Source organism: Trachurus japonicus, unplaced genomic scaffold (assembly GCF_045865225.1).
Source record: "Trachurus japonicus isolate A0001 unplaced genomic scaffold, Traja_1.0 AP031020.1".
Lineage (NCBI taxonomy): Eukaryota > Metazoa > Chordata > Actinopteri > Carangiformes > Carangidae > Trachurus > Trachurus japonicus.
This window is the reverse complement of record NW_028221153.1, coordinates 1,507,645-1,528,052: the sequence shown is the minus strand read 5'-3', so window position 1 is coordinate 1,528,052 and position 20,408 is coordinate 1,507,645. Positions and strand designations below refer to the sequence as shown.

The 20,408-nt window shown below is 42.3% G+C and overlaps 1 protein-coding gene across 1 annotated transcript; it reads right to left on the bottom strand.

The window, feature by feature from the left end:
- Nucleotides 1–1,525: 1,525 nt before the first annotated feature.
- LOC146959843 (uncharacterized) lies at nt 1,526–12,701 on the bottom strand. Its single transcript, XM_085772863.1, has 10 exons — nt 12,536–12,701; nt 12,356–12,403; nt 11,387–11,434; nt 11,189–11,236; nt 3,410–3,457; nt 3,002–3,182; nt 2,810–2,911; nt 2,607–2,684; nt 2,251–2,433; nt 1,526–1,576 (listed from the first exon to the last, which is right to left on the bottom strand). The coding sequence occupies exons 4-10, from the start codon at nt 11,224–11,226 to the stop codon at nt 1,526–1,528; spliced, it is 681 nt and encodes a 226-aa protein (XP_085628989.1). The 5' UTR covers nt 11,227–11,236; nt 11,387–11,434; nt 12,356–12,403; nt 12,536–12,701.
- Between the last annotated feature and the right edge of the window lie 7,707 nt (nt 12,702–20,408).

The window sequence follows — 20,408 nt, the reverse complement described above, 5'->3', positions numbered from 1 at the left end:
GGAAACACCTATATTTCGAAAAAACTCTCAAATATCGCAACAAAGTTTTTACGCTCTCATGAGGTGGTTTTTGAGACGTATCGATACAAACGTGTATCGCAAAAGTGTAATGGAAACACTTTTTTCGCTTTTCTACACGTCACCAGCGTCACCGGAGTTGTGTGTGTCCACACTGTGTTGGTTTATGTAACTTGAGGGGACAAATGAACCACATGTTTATTGTTGACCTGGGCATTGTTTCTCATTAAATTAGAAAAACCTTTTCTATCATTCCCCTTTTCCGTGCATGGTTGAAGGAGACTGGCTCGCATCCATGCTCCACTCCCTCCTGCGCCAAAATGTCCCCTCTAGTCACATAAACCAGTACGGGTGTGTGGACACACAACCACCACCTATATTGTTGTCAGCGCCTCATCACTGCTGGTGTTTAAAAGGCTCCGTTCTTTCTGCAGTCAAGTTAAAGCGCACATCCGCCGTGTTGTTAAACAAATAATCCCTATATATCAACGGAGGCAACCGTGCTTGATCAGCTTGGGTTGGAGGTGGTGTGAGTGCGGGCCAGCGGGGACAGGGGAGGGGGCATTCGGGCTTCAGCACGGTACGGAACAACTGGCCCGTGTGAGTGCGCCCTTATTTGTGGCCGCTGCCAGCGCCACACGGGCTTTGCCTTTCAGTAATCAAGCGCTGTTTTCGTCTTTGTTAAAAACAGTAACAGCAACAGCTGTCGGCAGCTGAGATCGCTGTGCCGTCACCATAGGAACGCAAGACGCATTACGGCTCATTCGCAAAATACCTTTCAATGGAAACACCCGCAAATAGCAATTGCACTTTTTCGAAGTTTCAGAAATATCGCTTTTATTTTGCGAAAATCTGTAATGGAAACGCAGCTACTGTCAAGAGATCAGCTGTTCGGGTCTGCAAAAAGGGCAAAACCATGGGCAAAACAGGTGGATGCAATGGTTGCATTCTTCGTAGAGGACCGCGGACATGCACAGAAGAAAAAGAAAAAAAAAACCCGAATGCGTGCTGCCTCGTCCGCTCGTGCCGACAGCATCGTTAATAAACCACAAAAAAAGCCCCCCAGCCCCCCCGCATGCACATCTGCTGCTGTAAAAAAAAAAAAAAAAAAAGGGCCGACAAATCGACAAAAAGTCGACACATGGGCCTCGACAATCGACAATCCAAATCCCGTGTCGTTCCCATCCCTAGTTGTGGTCCACTGACTGTTCTGGAAACGCTGTGTGCACAGTGGATAACTCTTCGTCGGTGAAGTCCAGACGTTGCACATCAAGCACAGTTAATATTTCAATGTTCCTGATGCTCTTGCACAGAAACCATGCATCATGTATCACAGACACACACAGCAGTGAGTCTCCTCAGCTCTGTTCAGCTGCTGGCTCGGTGTCGGACCGGGTGCCCACATACAGCGATGAGCCTCCTGCTTAGGTCAGGGAAGTCATATGGGGATAAACTCGTCGCTGACTGGATGCCTGCCGCCTTAAAAGTTCAATGTTTCCAACCAACTTTATTCACGCTCCTCCAGACGCTTCAGACGCTCCATTCTCGCCGCCGCCGCCTGAATCACATGTCATCACACCATTTACACTGAATGTAGAGTTGCTGCTCAACTCGTGTCTATCACGTTTGGTGTGAACGCCCCACATAGAAGAAAATGAAAATGCAGTTTGGATTATTTCTCTTGAGTCAAATAATGCAGCTATGACCTTGAAATAAAGGGTTAGGGTAAGGCCTTTCTGCTAATGCATTTTAATTTTCAAATTTGACATTTCAAATTGAATTTTGGTACCTGGAGGATGTTTTGAAAATTAAATCTTAAATGTCCTTTTCTCTTATTTTAATTAAGTCACAGAATGAGCAGTCTTGAAGAAGAAAATGAAAATGCAGTTTGAAATATTGATTATTCATTTTATTTATTAGTCAAAAATGCAGCTATATTTTGAAAATGAAAAAGCATTTCTGTTAATCCATTTCAGTTTGAAATACAGACACATTTGAAAACAGTGACAAATATGCTGTAGCACCAGATGAACAAAACAGAAACCTGAATCAGACTTACAAATTTGATGATGGAGCACAATTAAATAACAATTGCAACATAACAATTGAAAAATAAGGTATTGTGATTAGGAAAGCATATTTTTTTCTGTTTCAATTCACTTTATCACTTTATTATATATTATAATGGAAGTCAAAAGTAACTTTGAGGCTTTAGCATTGTGATCTAATAACTAAGCTGCAGCTGTTGGCGTCATTGGCAGCATGAACTCTGATTTCTCGAGGGAAAATGTCCCAAGTATCCTTCCCAGGAGCGTGATTCTCCCAGTCTGGTTGGAGAGGAGGGTTGTTTAGAGCCATCAGGCGACCCAACCAGTAGCATTCAGAGAGCAGATGATCTAAGGAGTACTGGACTTCCTGTTGAGAGAGAGAGAGAAGAGTCTGTGAGGAACAAAAGGTTCAACTTTACATCTGCAGTCCTTTACACTGACTGATCTAACAAGTTAATGATGGCTCTACTGTACATAGCTTGAGTACATCTACTGTGTGTGTGCTGATTGGTGTGAAGTGTGTGATGATACCAAACTAACCTGAGAAAAAACTCCTCTCTCAGAATCGTACAGAAACATCTGAAGACGCTGCACAGCCAGGCCTCTGTTCTCTTTGACCTGGAACAGAAGATGGTTGTTACGGAGCTGCAGTAAAGCAGCTTTAATAACACATTTCACTTCTGGAACGAATAAAGACTAAGTCTAGTGACCCAGTGTTAGACAGCAGTCTTCCTGCTCTGTACCTTCTGAGGTGTCAGTCCACCACCACCCTCAATCCATCCAGCCACTTCATCTATCTGCTTCTTCTTCATCTCCATTTCTTCTGCTGCATCTTTAAACGCTTTCTATAATCATCAGGGAGAGAGAGAAACACTGTAAAACTTCAGTTCAACACTAGAGACTGAGTCATCTCATCTCATCAGACTCTACTGTACCTGAATATGAGCTTTGATGACCTCTGGCTTTTGTTTCTGTCTCTTCAGCTGATCTTTGATGTCAGGCCACTCATGCACTCTCAGCTTGTCATACATCTCAGTCAGTCTGGTTTTACTGACTGGACTGTTCATGCTCTCAGTGTTTCCTGTCTTTATTGAAGCACTGACGTCCTCTGCAACTCTGCAAGGATCAAAGTTTAAACTTATCAAATCCACAAATAAATAAATGAAAATAAATCACATTCAGTCTGAATTGTCCATGTTTGACATCTGAGGCTCGCCAGTTACTTTTTAACCCTGAGAAATAATGACAGGAAGTGATGATGTCTGGAGGGTTAGCTGCTGCTACCTCAACAGGTCTAGGACCTGTATGTAACTGGAATGTGATGTTTGCTGTGTGGTCAGTACCTGTCTTTGAGTGACTGGAGTTCTTCCTCTTTTGCTTTACGAGCAGATCTGTGAGGTTAAATATACAACATGTGAAAAACATCTTGTTCTGCTGTTGCATAGTAATGAAGCATCTGTGAGATGAATGTATGATCTAGAATAAACACTTTTCACTAATTGAACATTTGAGTATTATGAGCAACACTGGTTTCAGTGGAACACTGGGAACTTCTTAAAGAATCACTATGCTCCACTCCAATAGCAGCTACAGCCTGAGTCAGGGTCCGTGTACGTTTCGTTAGTTTGATTTTTCCTTTAAACCGAACTGTCAGAAAACAAAAGTAAGCTGGTAATTTGGTTTTCCGTTTCAAACCAAAAACCAAAAAACCAAAATTCAGGCTGTTTTTTTTTTTTTTGTAAAACGAAAAAACAAGGAAACCAAAATCAAATTACGGTAAAATTTTGATTGTCTTTTTGTTTTTGATCTTAAACAACACATTAACGCCGATGACAGACCGGAAGTGTCGGAACTTCAAAATAAAAGCCCAGTGAATTGCGTTATAGACACAGACTGTAGATGAGGGCCTATAAAATCTTTTTTTTTCTTTGTAAATGTTGTGTTTTGAGCACATGGATACATTTTCACAGCTGTGTTTATTTTTACACATGAGCGACAAGCTGGTCGTTAATTAGTTCATCTTCCTCATGTACTGTTCTCCTCGCTGCGCTGGGTCTCTGTCTCCGCTGCTGTAGCACTTTGCTTTGCTTCCATTCAGTCAGATCATTTTCACAACGTGTTCTGCGGCCCGTCTCCGGTCCCAACCCGGCTCGGGACAGGCTGTCCCTCTCTGAAGCAGAGGGTGAGGTCAGCTTCACTCCCGCATTAACGCCGATGACAGCCTGGAAGTGTCTGAACTTCAAAATAAAAGCCCAGTGAATTGAGTTATAGCCACTGTACTGTAGCCTATATAAATAGCCTATGAAATCTTTTTTTTCTTTGTAAATGTTGTGTTTTGAGCATACGGATACATTTTCACAGCTGTGTTTATTTTTTTACACATTAGTGGCCAAGCTCATCATTAGTTCATCTTCCTCACGTGCCTCGGTCTGTCCGTTGCGCACGCTGCAGCGCTTCGCTCCCAGGTCAGTCAGAGCATTTTCACAGCGTGATGAGGTCAGCTTCACTCCAGTAAGTCTTCACAGACAGTCCACAAAGAGTTTCTGAACATTTCCTCCTCAGTTTGTCCCAGGCAGCGGCAGATAGTTTTTTTTTTTTTTTTTTTTTTTTTTATGGCTTGAACGCCATTAGGCTATATGAGACCCGCCTATTAATTGAATACCGGCTGATTGATTGATTTGTTATTTGAGGAATATAGCTATATTATGATCTGCTGCAGTAACGTTCGCCACCTTGTGGAATAATGCTGCATGGGGCTGGGTGATAGACCAGCTCTTCTCAGAGACTCAACCCGACCCTGAGGTCTCCAACCCCGGGCATATTTGGCAGGTGGCAGCGGCCCCTTTATGGTTCTTTTCTACTCTTTTCAGTCACATGAGATCCAGTCCCAGACCTCGGCTACAGTCCAGGATTTCATCAGGCTCCCTTCCCGGCACAGGGCACTCTAATTGGCAGCTTAGATGAGGGGAATCGCCGTGCGTAATGGTCGCGCATAATGACAGCTCCTCGCCGGTGAAACACAAAAAACTGCGCTACTTCTTGCATGTTTGTCTCATGACATGGTGGAGCCGTCACAGAAGTCCGCTGTGAAAATGATCTGACTGAATGGAAGCAAAGCAAAGCGCTACAGCGCAACGGAGACAGAGACCCAGCGCAGCGAGGAGAACAGTACATGAGGAAGATGAGTTAACGATCAGCTTGGCTATGTGTAAAAATAAGCACAGCTGTGATAATGTATCCATGTGCTCAAAAGACAACATTTACAAAGAAAAAAAAAGATTTTATAGGCCATTCATCTACAGTCTGTGGCTATAATGCAATTCACTGGGCTTTTATTTTGAAGTTCACACATTTCCGGTCTGTCATCGGTGTTAAAGCTTCAGTTGGTAACAATTATTCAGTCATATTTGCTGGAACTGTCACTATATTCTGCTGGTCAGACATTAAATGAGTAATTTAGGACAAAATCCAACTCCTCTGGCTCCACCTACAGCCTGTAATCGTATTTGCCAAAATCCACCGCGCCCGACGATTCTCCACCAGTCAGGTAGAGGGAGCAGGAGGAGCAGCCAATCGCCGCTCCTACACGTCGTGCTATCGATACGGTACATCTTCTGTGGGTGCGTTTATGGCTACTTTGTGTGTGTCTGTGTGTGTGTGGGGCGCTTGGCAGAGGTTCATAAAGGGACCTGACGGAGTATTGTCTTGAAATTTCCGACCAAGTCGCGGAGTTTACTTTCACTTTCGTCAACTTACCAACTGGAACTTTAATGTGTTGTTTAAGATCAAAAACACAAAGACAATCAAAATGTTACCATAATTTGATTTTGGTTTCCTCGTTTTTTCGTTTTAAAACCAAAAACCAAAAAACCAGCCTCAATTGTGGTTTTTTGGATTTTGGTTTGAAACGGAAAACCCAATTACCAGCTTACTTTCGTTTTCTCACAGTTCGGTTTAAAGGAAAAATCAAACTAACGAAACGTACACGGACCAGTCAGCACCACACTGACACCACTTTAACATTACGTTCAGAGCTGGATGAAGGTGAGAACTACTTAGTAGTTGTCAGACTGAGTCCATGTGGTGTAGGTTATGTAATAACTTTGCCCTAATATACCACTGTTAATATATCCATAACAGATAGGGAACACGGAGCCAACTTGCAACCGTCTGCACTTGTTTATTGCAGTTCTCAGACAACTCAAACCAGTCAACATCCGGGCATTTCTGTATTACCATATGACCACTAGATGGCGGTGGTTAAACACAAACTGTATAACATATATCAGCTAAGCAGTTATAGTATCAATATACTACACTCCTTCCCCGTAAACTATGAAGTTCCTATTAAGAATAAACTCATAACTTAAATTTATCTTTGCTACAGTAAATTAATTATTTTACTTAGAAAATTGTAACTTAATTATTACGGCTAACACAACCATTAGACCCAGAATTTCAGTCTTTTACATTTCAGTCTCAGGAACTCTTTTTCACATTTTTGTATGAACAGGAACTCTTTTACTTTAGGAACAATGTTCCTCACTACTGACTGATCACAAGTTCAGTCGTTTAGGAGGCGCTCTTTCTCTCACAGGGTACCTGCGCCCAAGCACCTCTGGGGAACTGGCTGCTCGTTTGGCAGGTGTAACTGCCTTGTCACAGGCCACTGAGCCTGGTGAAGGTGTTACAAGTGTCTCTTTAGTCTGCATACGTTTCAATGTTGTCTCTTCAGGTGAGTACGGGCTACCACCTACTGCTCCAGGTGTGCCTTTCCCCCCCAAGTCCGCATGAACCACCGCAGGGTAGTTGTTTGTGACGTCCAGCTGCTCATCCGGAAACTCCAATGTCCCTGGACTGGACGGTCGGTTGTACAGCAGATGGTCGATGTGGACTGAGCGCCGGCTCACTCCGTTCCATACCAGGTAAGTGACTGGTCCGAGTCTTTTTTCCACTGTTCCTTTCGTCCACCTCTCCTTTCCTCCGCGGAAATTTCGGATCAGGACTGAGTCACCCTCAGACAGATGTCTCAGCTTGGAGGCGGTTTGATCATGGTAGTCTTTCTGCTTTTGTTGTTTTGCTTCCACCACTCGAGCAAGATCTGGTTTCAGTAAGCTGAACCTGGTCCTGATTTGACGTTTGAGGAACAGTTCAGCTGGTGCGCATCCTGTGACGCTGTGTGGTGTACTCCGGTATGACATCAGGAAGTTTGCGAGCCTGTGCTGCATTGTTATCGTGACATTTTGTTTCTTTTCATCGAGCACTTGTTTCAGCAGTGACGCTTTCACTGTCTGAACCGCTCGCTCTGCAGCTCCATTGGAAGCGGGATGGTAAGCTGGTACCAACGTCTGTTTTATGCCGTTGCTTAGCAGGAATGTCTTGTACTCCTGCGAAGTAAATTGAGGACCGTTGTCGGAAACAATCTCCTCAGGAAGACCGTAGGAAGAAAAGATGTTCCGCAAAACCTCAATCGTTTTGGCGGCTGTGGTTGTTGCCATGGCGATTACCTCAAGCCATTTCGAATGACTGTCCACTAATACTAAGAAGTGGTGTTGATCTTTCTCTGCAAAGTCAATATGTATCCTCTGCCAAACCCTAGTCGGCCACTGCCAGCAGTGTAGTGGTGCGGCTGCTGGTAGTTTCCTTACACTCTGACAGGCATCACATTGTTGTACTGCATGTTCTATTTCACTGTCTAACTGGGGCCACCACAAGTAGCTCCTGGCCAAGGCCTTCATCTTGCACCCTCCAGGGTGGCCTTGGTGTAGATCATGCAGTAGTCGCTCTCGGTGTGCTGGTGGAATGATAACTCGAATTCCCCACAGAATACAACCTTGTTCCACAGACAGTTCATTTTTTCGGGTAAAGTATGGTTTCAGTCTCTCATCCTTAATATGACTTGGCCATCCGGACCGAGTCAGCTCCAGTACCTTGCATAGGACTGGGTCCTTGAGAGTGCTCTGTGCGATCTCTGTGGCCTGCACGGGGAGCTCATCCACTACTGAGAAATAGAAGATACTGTTCTCCTCCGCTGTATTATCCTTTTCCTTCCCCGGCAGTCTAGATAACGCATCTGCGTTTGCATTCTCTGCTGACGTTCTGTACTCTATACTGTAGTCATAAGCCATCAGTCTCAGCGCCCATCGTTGCATTCGTAAGGCAGCTAATGTGGGAATTTCAGACTTGGGTCCCAAAATGGCAAGGAGGGGCTTGTGGTCAGTTATTAAACTGAACTTGCGGCCATACAAGTATTTATGAAATTTGGTCACGCCAAAAATTATGGCCAAAGCCTCTTTCTCTATCTGACTATATTTACTTTCTGCCTCTGTCAATGTACGCGACGCAAAGGCGATAGGTTTCTCATCCCCATTTTCCATTATGTGAGACATGACTGCCCCTATCCCATAAGGGGATGCATCTGAAGCTAATCTCAGGGGTTTCTTGGTGTCATAGTGAACTACTACTGAGTTCTTCACTAACTGTTCTTTTGCATCTTTGAATGCTGCTGCACATTCAGGAGTCCATTCCCAATCAATTTCCTTCTTTAGAAGTTGATGTAGCGGCTGCAGTACAGTCGACAGGTCTTTCATGAACCGACCGTAATAGTTTAACAGCCCTAAAAATGACCGTAGCTCTGTGACGTTTGTAGGCTGGGGTGCATTAACTATGGCGGCAACCTTTGTCTCAGTGGGGTGCAGTCCCTCCCTATCTATCAGATGTCCCAGGTATTCTACTTTCTCCTGCATGAAGTCACATTTTGCTCTTTTCACTCTCACCCCGTAGCTCTCCAGGCGGCTCAGTACCTCCTCCAGGTTCCTCAGGTGTTCAGCTCTTGTTCTTCCTGTGACCAATATGTCATCCAAAAAGCAGGTCACGTGCTCTAAGCCTTGGAGGATCTGGTCCATCACATTCTGAAACATAGAAGGCGCACTAGACACTCCATATGAAAGTCTATGATAGACATACAGTCCTTTGTGAGTATTTATTGTCAAATACTTTTCTGAGTCTTTCTCTAACTCAAGCTGTTGGTAAGCATGTGACAGGTCTAACTTGCTGAAGAGAGTGCCCCCAGCCAGTGTGGCGAAGAGGTCTTCAACGTTCGGTAGTGGATAGCTCTCCTCTTCCACACTCTGATTTACTGTGACCTTATAGTCTCCACAGATACGAATTGACTTGTCTGATTTGGGTACCACTACTATCGGCGCAGCCCACTGACTATGTTCTATCTTTGAGATAATGCCTGCTTTTTCTAGCCGGTTTAACTCTTTCTCAACTGCATCCTTTAGTGCATATGGCACTGGTCTGGCCTTCCTGAAGACCGGTTTGGTATTTGGCTTTACTGTGATGCTGGCCTTAAACTCACGAATAGTGCCAAGCTCCTCAGAAAACACTGCTTTGTATCTTTGCAACACTGCCTCCACATCTGCGTTATTACAGCCCCCTGCTGGTATAACTGAGAAGATGCTGGCCCAGTCTAGTTTGAAGTTTGTGAGCCAGTTACGGCCAAGGAGGGCTGGTCTGTTACCCTTCACGATCACTAGGGGTAGATCACCACTCTGGTTCCCATATTTTGCATTGACAGTCACTTGTCCCATCAAGGGAATGTTCTCACCGGAAAAGGTTGACAGCTGCACTTTACTTTCTTTCAGTGGCAGATGAGAGAGATGCTTCTTATACACTATTTCAGAAACAAGTGTTACAGCAGCTCCTGTGTCAAGCTGCATCTCTAGAGGAGTTCCTTCTAATTGGACATGTACTGTAATTTCCTTCTTTCCATTTCCAACAGTATGTGTGGGATACACGGCGTTCATGGGATATGACCCAAACAGTTCATCATCACCATTTCCTGTTGTCTCATTTTTATTTTCAGTTACATACTGTGTATGTCCTTGCCTATTTTTAGTTTTACACATCCTTGCTATGTGTCCTACTTTTGAACACTTGTGGCATGTCTCTGTTTTATACCTACATACCTGCGCTGCATGATTTCTACCGCCACATCGGTAACAGGGCTGGTGATTTTCTGTTCTCTGTGGTCTGGAATTGTCACTTGTGCCTTTACCTTTCCATTCGCTGGTGGCTGGTTTGCTTTTCCACACACCTTTGCTTGTTCTCTTGTTGTCAATCCTATTCACCGTGGCAGGTCCTTTCATTTTGCTTGCGAACTCCAACGTATTCCTCGATGCCATTTCCATTGATAAAGATAGTTCACATGCTTTTGCAAATGTCAGATCTTGCTCCGTGAGCAACTTTCTCTGAATAGCCTCCACTCTCAATCCACTAACAAATCTGTCCCTCAGTGCTTCGTCTAAATGGGGACCAAATTCACAGTGGGTGGACAGCTGCTTTAACGCCACAACATAATCCGACACGGACTCATTTTCTTGCTGATTCCTTTTTTGAAATTTGAATCGTTCCGCGATAACTAGCGGTTTCGGTTTGTAATGGGATGATAGTTTTCCACTTAGCACTTCATAGGAGAGGCTACTTGGCTTATCTGGTATGCAGAGGTTTTTTAATAGTCCATAGGCTACTGCACCTATTACAGACAGGAAAACGTTGGCTTGTTTATCGTCCTCCACATCGTTTACGATCATCCATTGCTCAAACCTCTCGAGGTATGACTCGAAGTCTTCTTGACCTTCCTTGTATTCGCCGAGATTTCCGATGAACATGGCCATGCTGCTCCGTCGACGTTAGCTTAGCTAGTCTTGCTAGCGCTAGTTTGCAAAGTTCTGTTACCTCCGTGTAACGCCTTAATTTCCTCGCACTGCAACTGGAATTCCCTTCCGACTTAAAAGGGATCCCATCCTCGTCGCCACTGTAATAACTTTGCCCTAATATACCACTGTTAATATATCCATAACAGATAGGGAACACGGAGCCAACTTGCAACCGTCTGCACTTGTTTATTGCAGTTCTCAGACAACTCAAACCAGTCAACATCCGGGCATTTCTGTATTACCATATGACCACTAGATGGCGGTGGTTAAACACAAACTGTATAACATATATCAGCTAAGCAGTTATAGTATCAATATACTACAGGTTACACACTGTGGTGGATTTAAAAACTGGTCTATGCATCTTTAAAAGTCTTTTAGGAAATATATCTACTACACCTCTCCTTGTTAAGTTCCTTTTTGTAATATTCATCCATCCCACCAAACCTGTTCAAAACATGAAGTGAAGGTTTTGTTATTGACTGATTCCAGATCTGTGGAGTAAAACTACATCAACTGAAAAAGTTTCATGCTATTGAACACAAACTGTCAAAGGGTCAAAACCTGTTTTACAAGTGAGATTAGAAAAATACTTACCCTGCCCCTTGAAGCTGCAGTTTATAAACTTCTTCCAACTCGGACACTCTGTGTTTTTAAAACAGCACCAGTTAAATGGGTTAGTTAAGTGAGAACTGGAGCACAGATTCATTAACATCATTCACTCTGTGAACATTCATGATTTATCAGATAGTTATTTCTAAATGGTCTGCCAGGTCCATTCATTTTACTGACTGATTTTACACAAGATTTTTGTTCTTAACTCATTGAGTGCCAACCACGTAATTTCTCGTTTTTCGTTCCCATGCGTTGAGTGCCAAAAACGAAATTTTTCGTTTTTTGCTTTTTTTTTAAATTATGAAAATAGACACTTTAATACACATTATATGTAAATTTGGGGACTCTACGACGAGGAGAACTGAAATAGATGACGATCAAAGTCACATGACAGCTCATGATCTGGAAGTTTTTATCATAACTCAGCTTCTGCAAACGGAGGTCTGCATGTGGATGCAGCAGCTGCTCCGCCCCCCCCCGCCCCCGATGGTGGTTTTGTGAATAGAACAACAATTGTTGTGTATATTTATCTTATACGAGCCCTTTGATCCAGAAATGTGAGTGTGAGAAGAGCGACAGACACAAACAGCGCACCTTTCATAAAAGACGCTCTATCTCCTTTTCTAGAAAAAAAGGAGGGATTTTGGTGAAACCCAGCCATGTTTAGCTTGACTTTTCTCAGGAACGGAGGCACGTAGAAACAAACGGTTTGTGGCCATTTGAAGGATAAAGTTAAACCTTTCAAATGAGCTACAGTATGTGTTGGTGGCAATAATATAGAATACACTATGGCTCTAAAATAAAAAGTCAAATATGGTCTAATTTGCCGGTACACTTGACTAAAACTTTGGAAAGGAGCGCGGCACTCAATGAGTTAACAAACAAAAGAAACATGTTATCAGTGTTGAGTTGCTTGAGTCAGAACTTGTTGGATCTGGTTTCTTACAGTACCTGGCCGTGACTGCTTCCAGATCAGATCTGGCTGATTCCAGATCAGATCTGTGGAGTAAAAAAAAGTGTGAAAACATATTGAACAAAGTGGTGAAGGGTCAAATACAGTAAAGAAAACACACACACACACACACACACACAAAACTGAATATCTTTAAAATGTTTTAGACAAACACTGACCTGGTATTTTTAAGTTTCTGTCCAAAGTCATCCAACCCAGTCCGACTGTTAAACACATGATTGATGGTCAGTTAAAACACTTCTATGACTACATGTTATCACAATCACTGATCCTGTGAACTTGATCTAATCGTCTTGGTAACAAACCTGCTTGTTGGATATTGAGCCTTTGGTGTAGGTCTGCTGTAGAACAGAAACACATGTTGTCATGTTTTTAGGGTCCGGGCAGCTAAGCTGCCGGGACACTATTGTATTCCTAGGAATTCTTCTTCTTTCTTTCTTTCTTTCTTCTTCCAAGGAAGTCATACTTCCCATGGGCGAAAACTCACCAAACTTCACAGAAACATCCGACCCCATGCCAGATTCACTCAACTCCAAGGACATGTGCCCCCCCCTCCTAGGGGGGGCACAATAAGCGTTTAAATTTAAAAACTTTAAAAATTCCTACCAAACCAACGGTAGATGCTACAGTGTTGAAACTTCACCACAATGTAGCGTCAATACTGCTGAAACTTTTGTCCACTTAAACTTATTACAAATTATGAAGTCCATCACTCTGTTTTTTTCGATAACTGTAAAACTTTTAAAATGTATCTCCTCCCACAATTTTTGCTCAATTGACACCAAACTTGCTACAGAGCATCTCCAGACTGTCCTCCACAAAACTTGTTTCTCGGATTTTTGATTAAGCAAAAATTGAGCCAACAGTGCATGAAAACGTTTGACTGTAAACACTACTGTAAACATATACCATCAAATTCTTGCTAAATACATTTTCAATCTTCCTGAAAAAAAATGACAATATTCTGGAGTCATGGTTGATGAAGTTTGGCAAATATCAGAATTTTAATTAAAAAACTGAATTTTTGAGAATATTTTGAATTCTGCTCTCATGGGAACAACTGCAGCCAATGTGAGTGTGGAATTTATAAACATCATATTTTCTCTTATGAAGCAAAACACTTATCATTAAAAACAAATCACCAACATTTCCATGCTGTCAATATGCAATTTATGTATTATCAGATTTTTGTTTGGATGACTGAATTTCTGACTTTTGACCATTTCATCACAACAGCTGCCCGGGCACTGGCTCACCTGAGTGGATAAATGAAGCTACACAGCAGGTCTCACTACCAGCTAATTAGCTCAGTGAGTTAAGAGCTGGTTCTTGGTGTCAGAGATTGTGAGTTCGAGACCCAGCAAGGGTGATGATGATAATGACAGATCAAATGTCAGATGTCCTCAAGCTATTTTGCTGTCTAAATGCAATTTATGTATTAACAGATTTTTGTTTAGATAACAGAAATCTGCGTTCACAACAGCTGCCCGGACACTGACTCCCTGAGTCTATTTGAGAAGACACACAGCAGGTCTCACTTCCAGATAATTAGCTCACTGAGTTAAGCGCTGGTTCTTGGTGTCAGAGGTTGTGAGTTCGAGACCCAGCCAGGGTGATGATGATGATGATGACAGATCAAAATGTCAAATGTCCTCAACATGAAACACAAGACAATTGTCCTAATGGTGGCATCACAGCAAGCTTCTAAGTTTAAAAATCCAAATAGCTTGGACTGGACCATGTGCGAAGGCTCCTAACATCTTAGACTCATAGTAGATGTTTGACAAATACATATCATTATTTTACCTCAAAAACTGATTTTTCTTTTTCTGCCTACACGACAGTGAATGGCTTACACAATTTGTGAAGCCACTATTGATCTGCCACTTGTCAGTTAGCTCAGTGCGATAGACAACGGTCTTTGGTTCTAGAGATTGTGGGTTCAATCCTCAACTGGTGCAAATTGAACATTATAAGGTCAACTGTCTTGTCTTCCTATTCTCCTGTTTGTTGCTCAGAATTGCCTAAATTTGCCCAAAAGTAGCCCGGACCCGACCCATCGCTGCGCAGCAGCTATAATTGTTGTTTGAGGTCTTAGAGTTTGGCTAATGAAAACCACGATTGAAAAAGCAAATACTGCCTGTAAAGTAAAACTAAAAACTAAAACTACTGAAGTATTAGTGAATTGTGTTCATATTCCTTAACAGTTTTTAATATCACATTAAAGATCAATAGAATTCTAAATGAATTCTAACATTAGAAATTCTAAAATCTAAATGACTAAATCTGACAAAACAATTATGTGTTGCAGATTTTTGTCAGTTGATCTAAAACAACAAATCACAGAGAACAATGAGGCTTTACCTCTGATCCTGTGAATATGCTGCTGCATGATCATTACCCCTGATGCAGAAGAAATAAAGGAACCTAACCATTCAGACACATTAACAGACTAAGAATACAAATGCAATCGTTTTAAATAACAAACACTTAATTAAACCATAAATACTCTAAACAGTGCAAAGATCTAAATCCGAACACAGTCTAGTTGAGAGAATTGAATTTACGAATTTGATATATTTACCCATATTTGCTTTGACGTCGATTCATTTTGCCTTGTTGCTTTGCTGTTGCTCCGTCTCTAGGTGGAATGAGGCTAAAGTGAAAGTTACACCAGTATTTATATGTGATTCCACAAACTGAGGAGGTGTGGATGGGAGTGTTCTCAGTCTGCCCCTCCCCATGCAAAGCTGATAAATACAGTTTAACTGCTGCATTTCAGCACTCTGATCCTTCTCCTGCTGTGAAGATGGGCGACTCGTACGTCATCGCAGTTGACTTCGGCACTGCCTTCAGTGGGTATGCTTACAATTTAACACCCAGAGGAGAAGAAGTTGATCTACAGTTAAAGCGCTGGGGTGAAGAGTTTTCAAAAGACACCCCAAAGACCCCAACCTGCATCCTTTTCAATGAACATGAAGAATTTCTCAAGTTTGGTTATGACGCCCAAATGGCTTATGGTGACATGTGTGGTGAGGAGGCAAGAAAACACTTTTTCTTCAGTTGCTTCAAGATGTCCCTCTACGACACAGTAAGTACTTCTTCATGGTTTATGATATTCTATGTATTTTTGTAATATATAAATCAAACAGATTTATATGTTATAATGTAATTCTACTCTTCTAGTAACTTCAGATTGTCACATAGATTAACAAAGTCATTGTCAAAAGTTATTGGACTCTGTGGCTCCGATAAAAAATGTGCAGCCCAAGCCTAAACCTGAGCCCTGGTTTAGTGAGGAGACTCATGCAGCTAGACGGGAGTGCCGCAAAGCCGAGCGGAGGTGGAAGAAGGACAAGCTGCAGGTTTCCTTCCAAATCTCATCGAGTTAAATCGCCACAACCCCCGTGTATTATTTAAAACAATTGACACCATTCTTAATGCCCCACAGCCTGTCAGCTTGGAGGCATCCCTTGAGACTTGCAATAGCTTCCTGGACTTTTTTATCGATAAAGTTGCTACTGTAAGGGCTCTCATTTCAGCTCCTGCATCGGACCCCTCTGTTCCTGTTCCTTGTTCTGCAACTCTTGAAATGTTCGAGCCGGTGTCGTTATCATTTTTAGAAGACCTGATTGGCCACCTTAAACCATCAGGCTCTCCGTATGATGTGGTCCCTCCTGGTTTTTTAAAAGAAGTTTTTCCATGTTTAGGACAGTCTGTCCTGTCCATTATCAATAGCAGTCTGTCCTCTGGTGTTGTTCCTCAGTGTTTTAAACATGCTGTGGTCCAGCCCCTACTTAAAAAACCTGGCCTTGATGGCAGTGTGCTGGCCAATTTCAGGCCTATCTCTAAGCTGCCTTTTATTTCCAAAATTTTAGAAAAAGTTGTGTTCACTCAACTGACGTCGTTTTTAGATGAACATGATGTCCTGGAGGTCTTCCAGTCAGGTTTTAAAAGTCTGCATAGCACCGAGTCAGCTTTGCTTAGAGTGTTCAATGACATCCTCTTGGCAAATGACTGAATGTTATTTTGGTTTTATTAGACTTGACTGCAGCGTTTGATACTGTGGATCACAACACCCTAGTGGCTCGGCTACGCTACCTAGTGGGTATACGTGGTACTGCACTAGACTGGTTCAAGTCATATTTAACCGGTAGATCAATGAGTGTGAGCCTTGGAGACTCGAAATCCAGCTCTGCTCCACTGCCATATGGGGTTCCACAGGGGTCGATTCTAGGACCCTGTGGTGGCAAAAAATGTTGTTTCTTCAATAAAAGTATTTAAAAAAGGATAACTGGACACGTCAGCTGTCTTTCTTGAGTTTTAATAAAAGGCATTCATGAATGGAGTCACACACACAACCGAACAGGAGTACAGTCAGTGAGTGAGTGGCCTGAAGACGTTCTCAGGGCGCTATCTTTATAGTTCCCAAAACACATTTGAACAGCAGACAAAATATATGGCTGTGATAGCTGTGCCTGGCTTCACCGCCAGGACACAACTCCCCTTGTAAATTAACACAGAGCACCGGTCTGACCTTTAACCTGCTCTGTGTAGATTCAGTGATTTGTGTCTGGTGTATGTCACACAGGTATCAGGAAAGGATTAGCTGAGTACCACTTTCCACAAGGTGAAAGGAAGTTCACTTAGTTAACATGGTTATACAACCCTTGTAAAGCATACAATGGGTTACACCAAAATTTCCCATTACAACCCCTACTTTTCTCACTGTACTTACTGCCACTGGGATCCGTTCTGAGGAAGCATGGCATATCCTTTCATTTTTATGCTGATGACAGTCAGATTTATGTGCCTCTAAAAAAGAAAAATGCCTTCTTCCTCACACCACTTCTGGCATGTCTTGAGGACATCAAAGCCTGGATGGCCCTCAACTTTTAAAATTTTAATGAAAAGAAAACAGAAGTGATGGTGTTCGGTCCCAGTGGCTTCTGTGAACCCCCCCCCCCTGTTGACTTGGGCCCTTTGGCAGAGTTTACAAAGCCAACAGTTTTAAACTTGGGTTTTAAGATGGACAGTGATTTTAAATTGGATCGACAAATTAGCTCTGTGGTAAAGTCCAGCTTCTTCCAAATTAGACAGCTGGCAAAGGTCAAACCACTCCTCGCACATCAGCACTTTGAAACAGTAATCCATGCCTTCATCACATCTCGGCTGGGTTACTGTAATGCACTTTATTTTGGAGTTAGCCAGTCCTCCCTTGAACGTCTCCAGTTGGTGCAAAATGCGGCCGCACGCCTGCTAACTGGAGTACGTAAGAGGGAGCACATCACCCCCATCCTGGCCTCCCTCCACTGGCTGCCTGTGCATTTTAGAGTTCATTTTAAGATTCTTGTATTTGTTTTTAAATCTTTAAATGGACTGGCCCCTTCTTACCTCTCTGAGCTTCTTCACCCCTACGCCCCTGCTCGGTGCCTCCGGTCAGCTGATCTGCTGCTCCTGGAGGTACCAAGGTCCAAACGGAAGCTCAGAGTGGACAGAGCTTTTTCAGTTGCCGCTCCAAAACTGTGGAAGGAGCTTCCCCTCCACATTAGACAGGCCTCCTCACTGTCCATTTTTAAAACTCGTCTTAAAACCCATTTTTATTCCTTGGCTTTCAGCACAGCATGAGACACTACCTCTGTTTTAGTGTTTTATGGTCTGTTCTATTCATTGTTTTTTATTTTAATTGTTTTATTTAAATTCTAAATTGTTTTATTGCTTTTAAATTGTTTTAAAGGCAATAGACCATTATTATTTTATTTATTCTTCTGCTAATTATTTTATTTACATATGTTGCATTATGTACAGCACTTTGTTTCAGCTGTGATTGTTTTAAAGGGCTCTATAAATAAAGTTGAGTTGAGTTGAGTTAAAACATGTCACACAGGTGTTAGAAATAAGGTTCACCCTATAAACACATGTGAACATCTTGTCACTCACTGACAGAAACTCAACAGGAATGTGAGAATCAAAGCTGCAAATGGGCGGTCGATGAAGGCCCTGAAGGTTTTCACAGCAGCTTTACGATACATGAAAGAAGACGCCCTGAAAACTATCCAGACCAACACACAGGGGAGGAGGTTCAATGCCTCTGACTTCACCTGGGTGCTGACTGTCCCCGCCATCTGGGATCCTTCAGCTAAACAGTTCATGAGAGAAGCTGCAACTGAGGTAACGCTGAAAACATCAAGTGTTGGTAAATGTGCAGTAAAAGTTTTGGTTTTGAAAAAGACTGATGAGTTTTTCTCTTGAACATCCAGGCTGGTATCGTGGTCAAAGGAAAGGGAAACAAGCTGGTCATTGCACTGGAGCCAGAGGCAGCCTCAGTCTGGTGTAAGAAGCTGCCAGCTGAAGGTTTCATCGCACAAAACCAGGGAGGACACACACTAGACCAGAAACCAGGAACACAATATATTGTTGTTGATTGTGGAGGTAATGTGTGTTTATTGTTTTTCTTGTTTTATTCTTGATTTTACATGTTAAAAGACCAAACCAACAGATGAAGTTAAAAGTTAATCAAGACTCGATAAGTAGTAGCAGTAACACAAGTAGGGGAGCGCCGGGTCGATTGATACACTTTTCATTTAAACGTCTTTTTCAAAGATGACGTTATGTACACAAACATTTTTATCATGTGATCAACAACTCACATGTGTATTCTCTTAGTTACAAGTGTAATTTAACACATATGTTGGATGATCGCGCTGTTTTATAACTTTGAACGTAAGTTGACATGTGTCCCACCTATGCAGGTCGTTTGAGACACAGAGGAGGGACGGTTGAAACAGCGTTTTAAACAGAAACTACTGTCATTACTCTCGTTTTTATGCAGCATATCGGACAACATACTAGTGTACTCGTTATTGCCAAAATGTCACATAATTTCTCACAATATGAATAAGTCAAATAAATATTTTTGTCCCGTGCGTAATTGTCAAGATCCGCATTTCGATTAAACTCACCTTTCTTCTTTTGTACGAGTTGTTGGACGACTGCATTTTCATTTCATTGACTTATTTCCCTGTCCTAAGTCATGTTTATGGATACACAGTTGAACATATTGTCATTTTACCCTCGGCATTTTCCCCTCACTTTGCTGAATATCTGTCTGATTCATGTCATAAACACGTTTTCTTCATTAAAAATATGTGGTGTTTATTAAAAATACATGTTGTTCATTCAAATCGGTTGTTGTTCATTGCAAAAACAATTAGGCTATTTATTCAGTGATTTATACAGATATTGACCGCGCAATGTGACCACAATCACTACGCACGGTGGCGTGAGGGACATTTGAAACAGCTGTATCAATCGTCCCTGCAGCGACTACTGACACTTCAACCTGTTTTCCTCTAAACTTCAAAACTATGACATTGCATAGTTTAGGACCTGTTTATGTACGAATTCATCTGTTGTTAGGTCGTATTATTATTGCATGAAACACACAATACAACTTTTGATCACAAAAAAACTACCGCACGTAACATTTTACTTTCCGTAGTCAAAAACCGGTTCGCGCTAATAACTTTTGAATTGCGTGACGTCATTTCACAAGCTTTCCCAGGATTGGTCGGTGTTGAGTGCTGAAGGTAGTGACCAAATCTGACGGCTCAAGCTTGTGTGGTTTTCGAGGAAATCGCTGTGTATCAATTGTCCCGTGTATCAATCGACCCGGCGCTCCCCTAGTAGTAAAACAAGCATAAAACATTCTCATAAAAGTAGTATCCACATTAAAACCATGGAGCTTTTGATTAAAGTACATCCGCTGGTGAGCCTTCTTACACAGTGAGTCAACGTGGGCTTCAAAGGTCAGCCTATCATCAAGTATGGTTCCCAAATATTTGTACTGGCTCACAACCTCCACATTTTCCCCAAAGATCACTGCAGATGTGGTAACTGTTCTGTTTTTTTCTAAAAAAAAAAGAAAAACCCAATCATCACATTATGTGGTCGTCTCATCCTCCTTTCCCCCTCTCTCGCCCTCAAAGAAAAGAGCTTGTCGCTGAGAGACAGCCTGTTTTCCATTAGTAA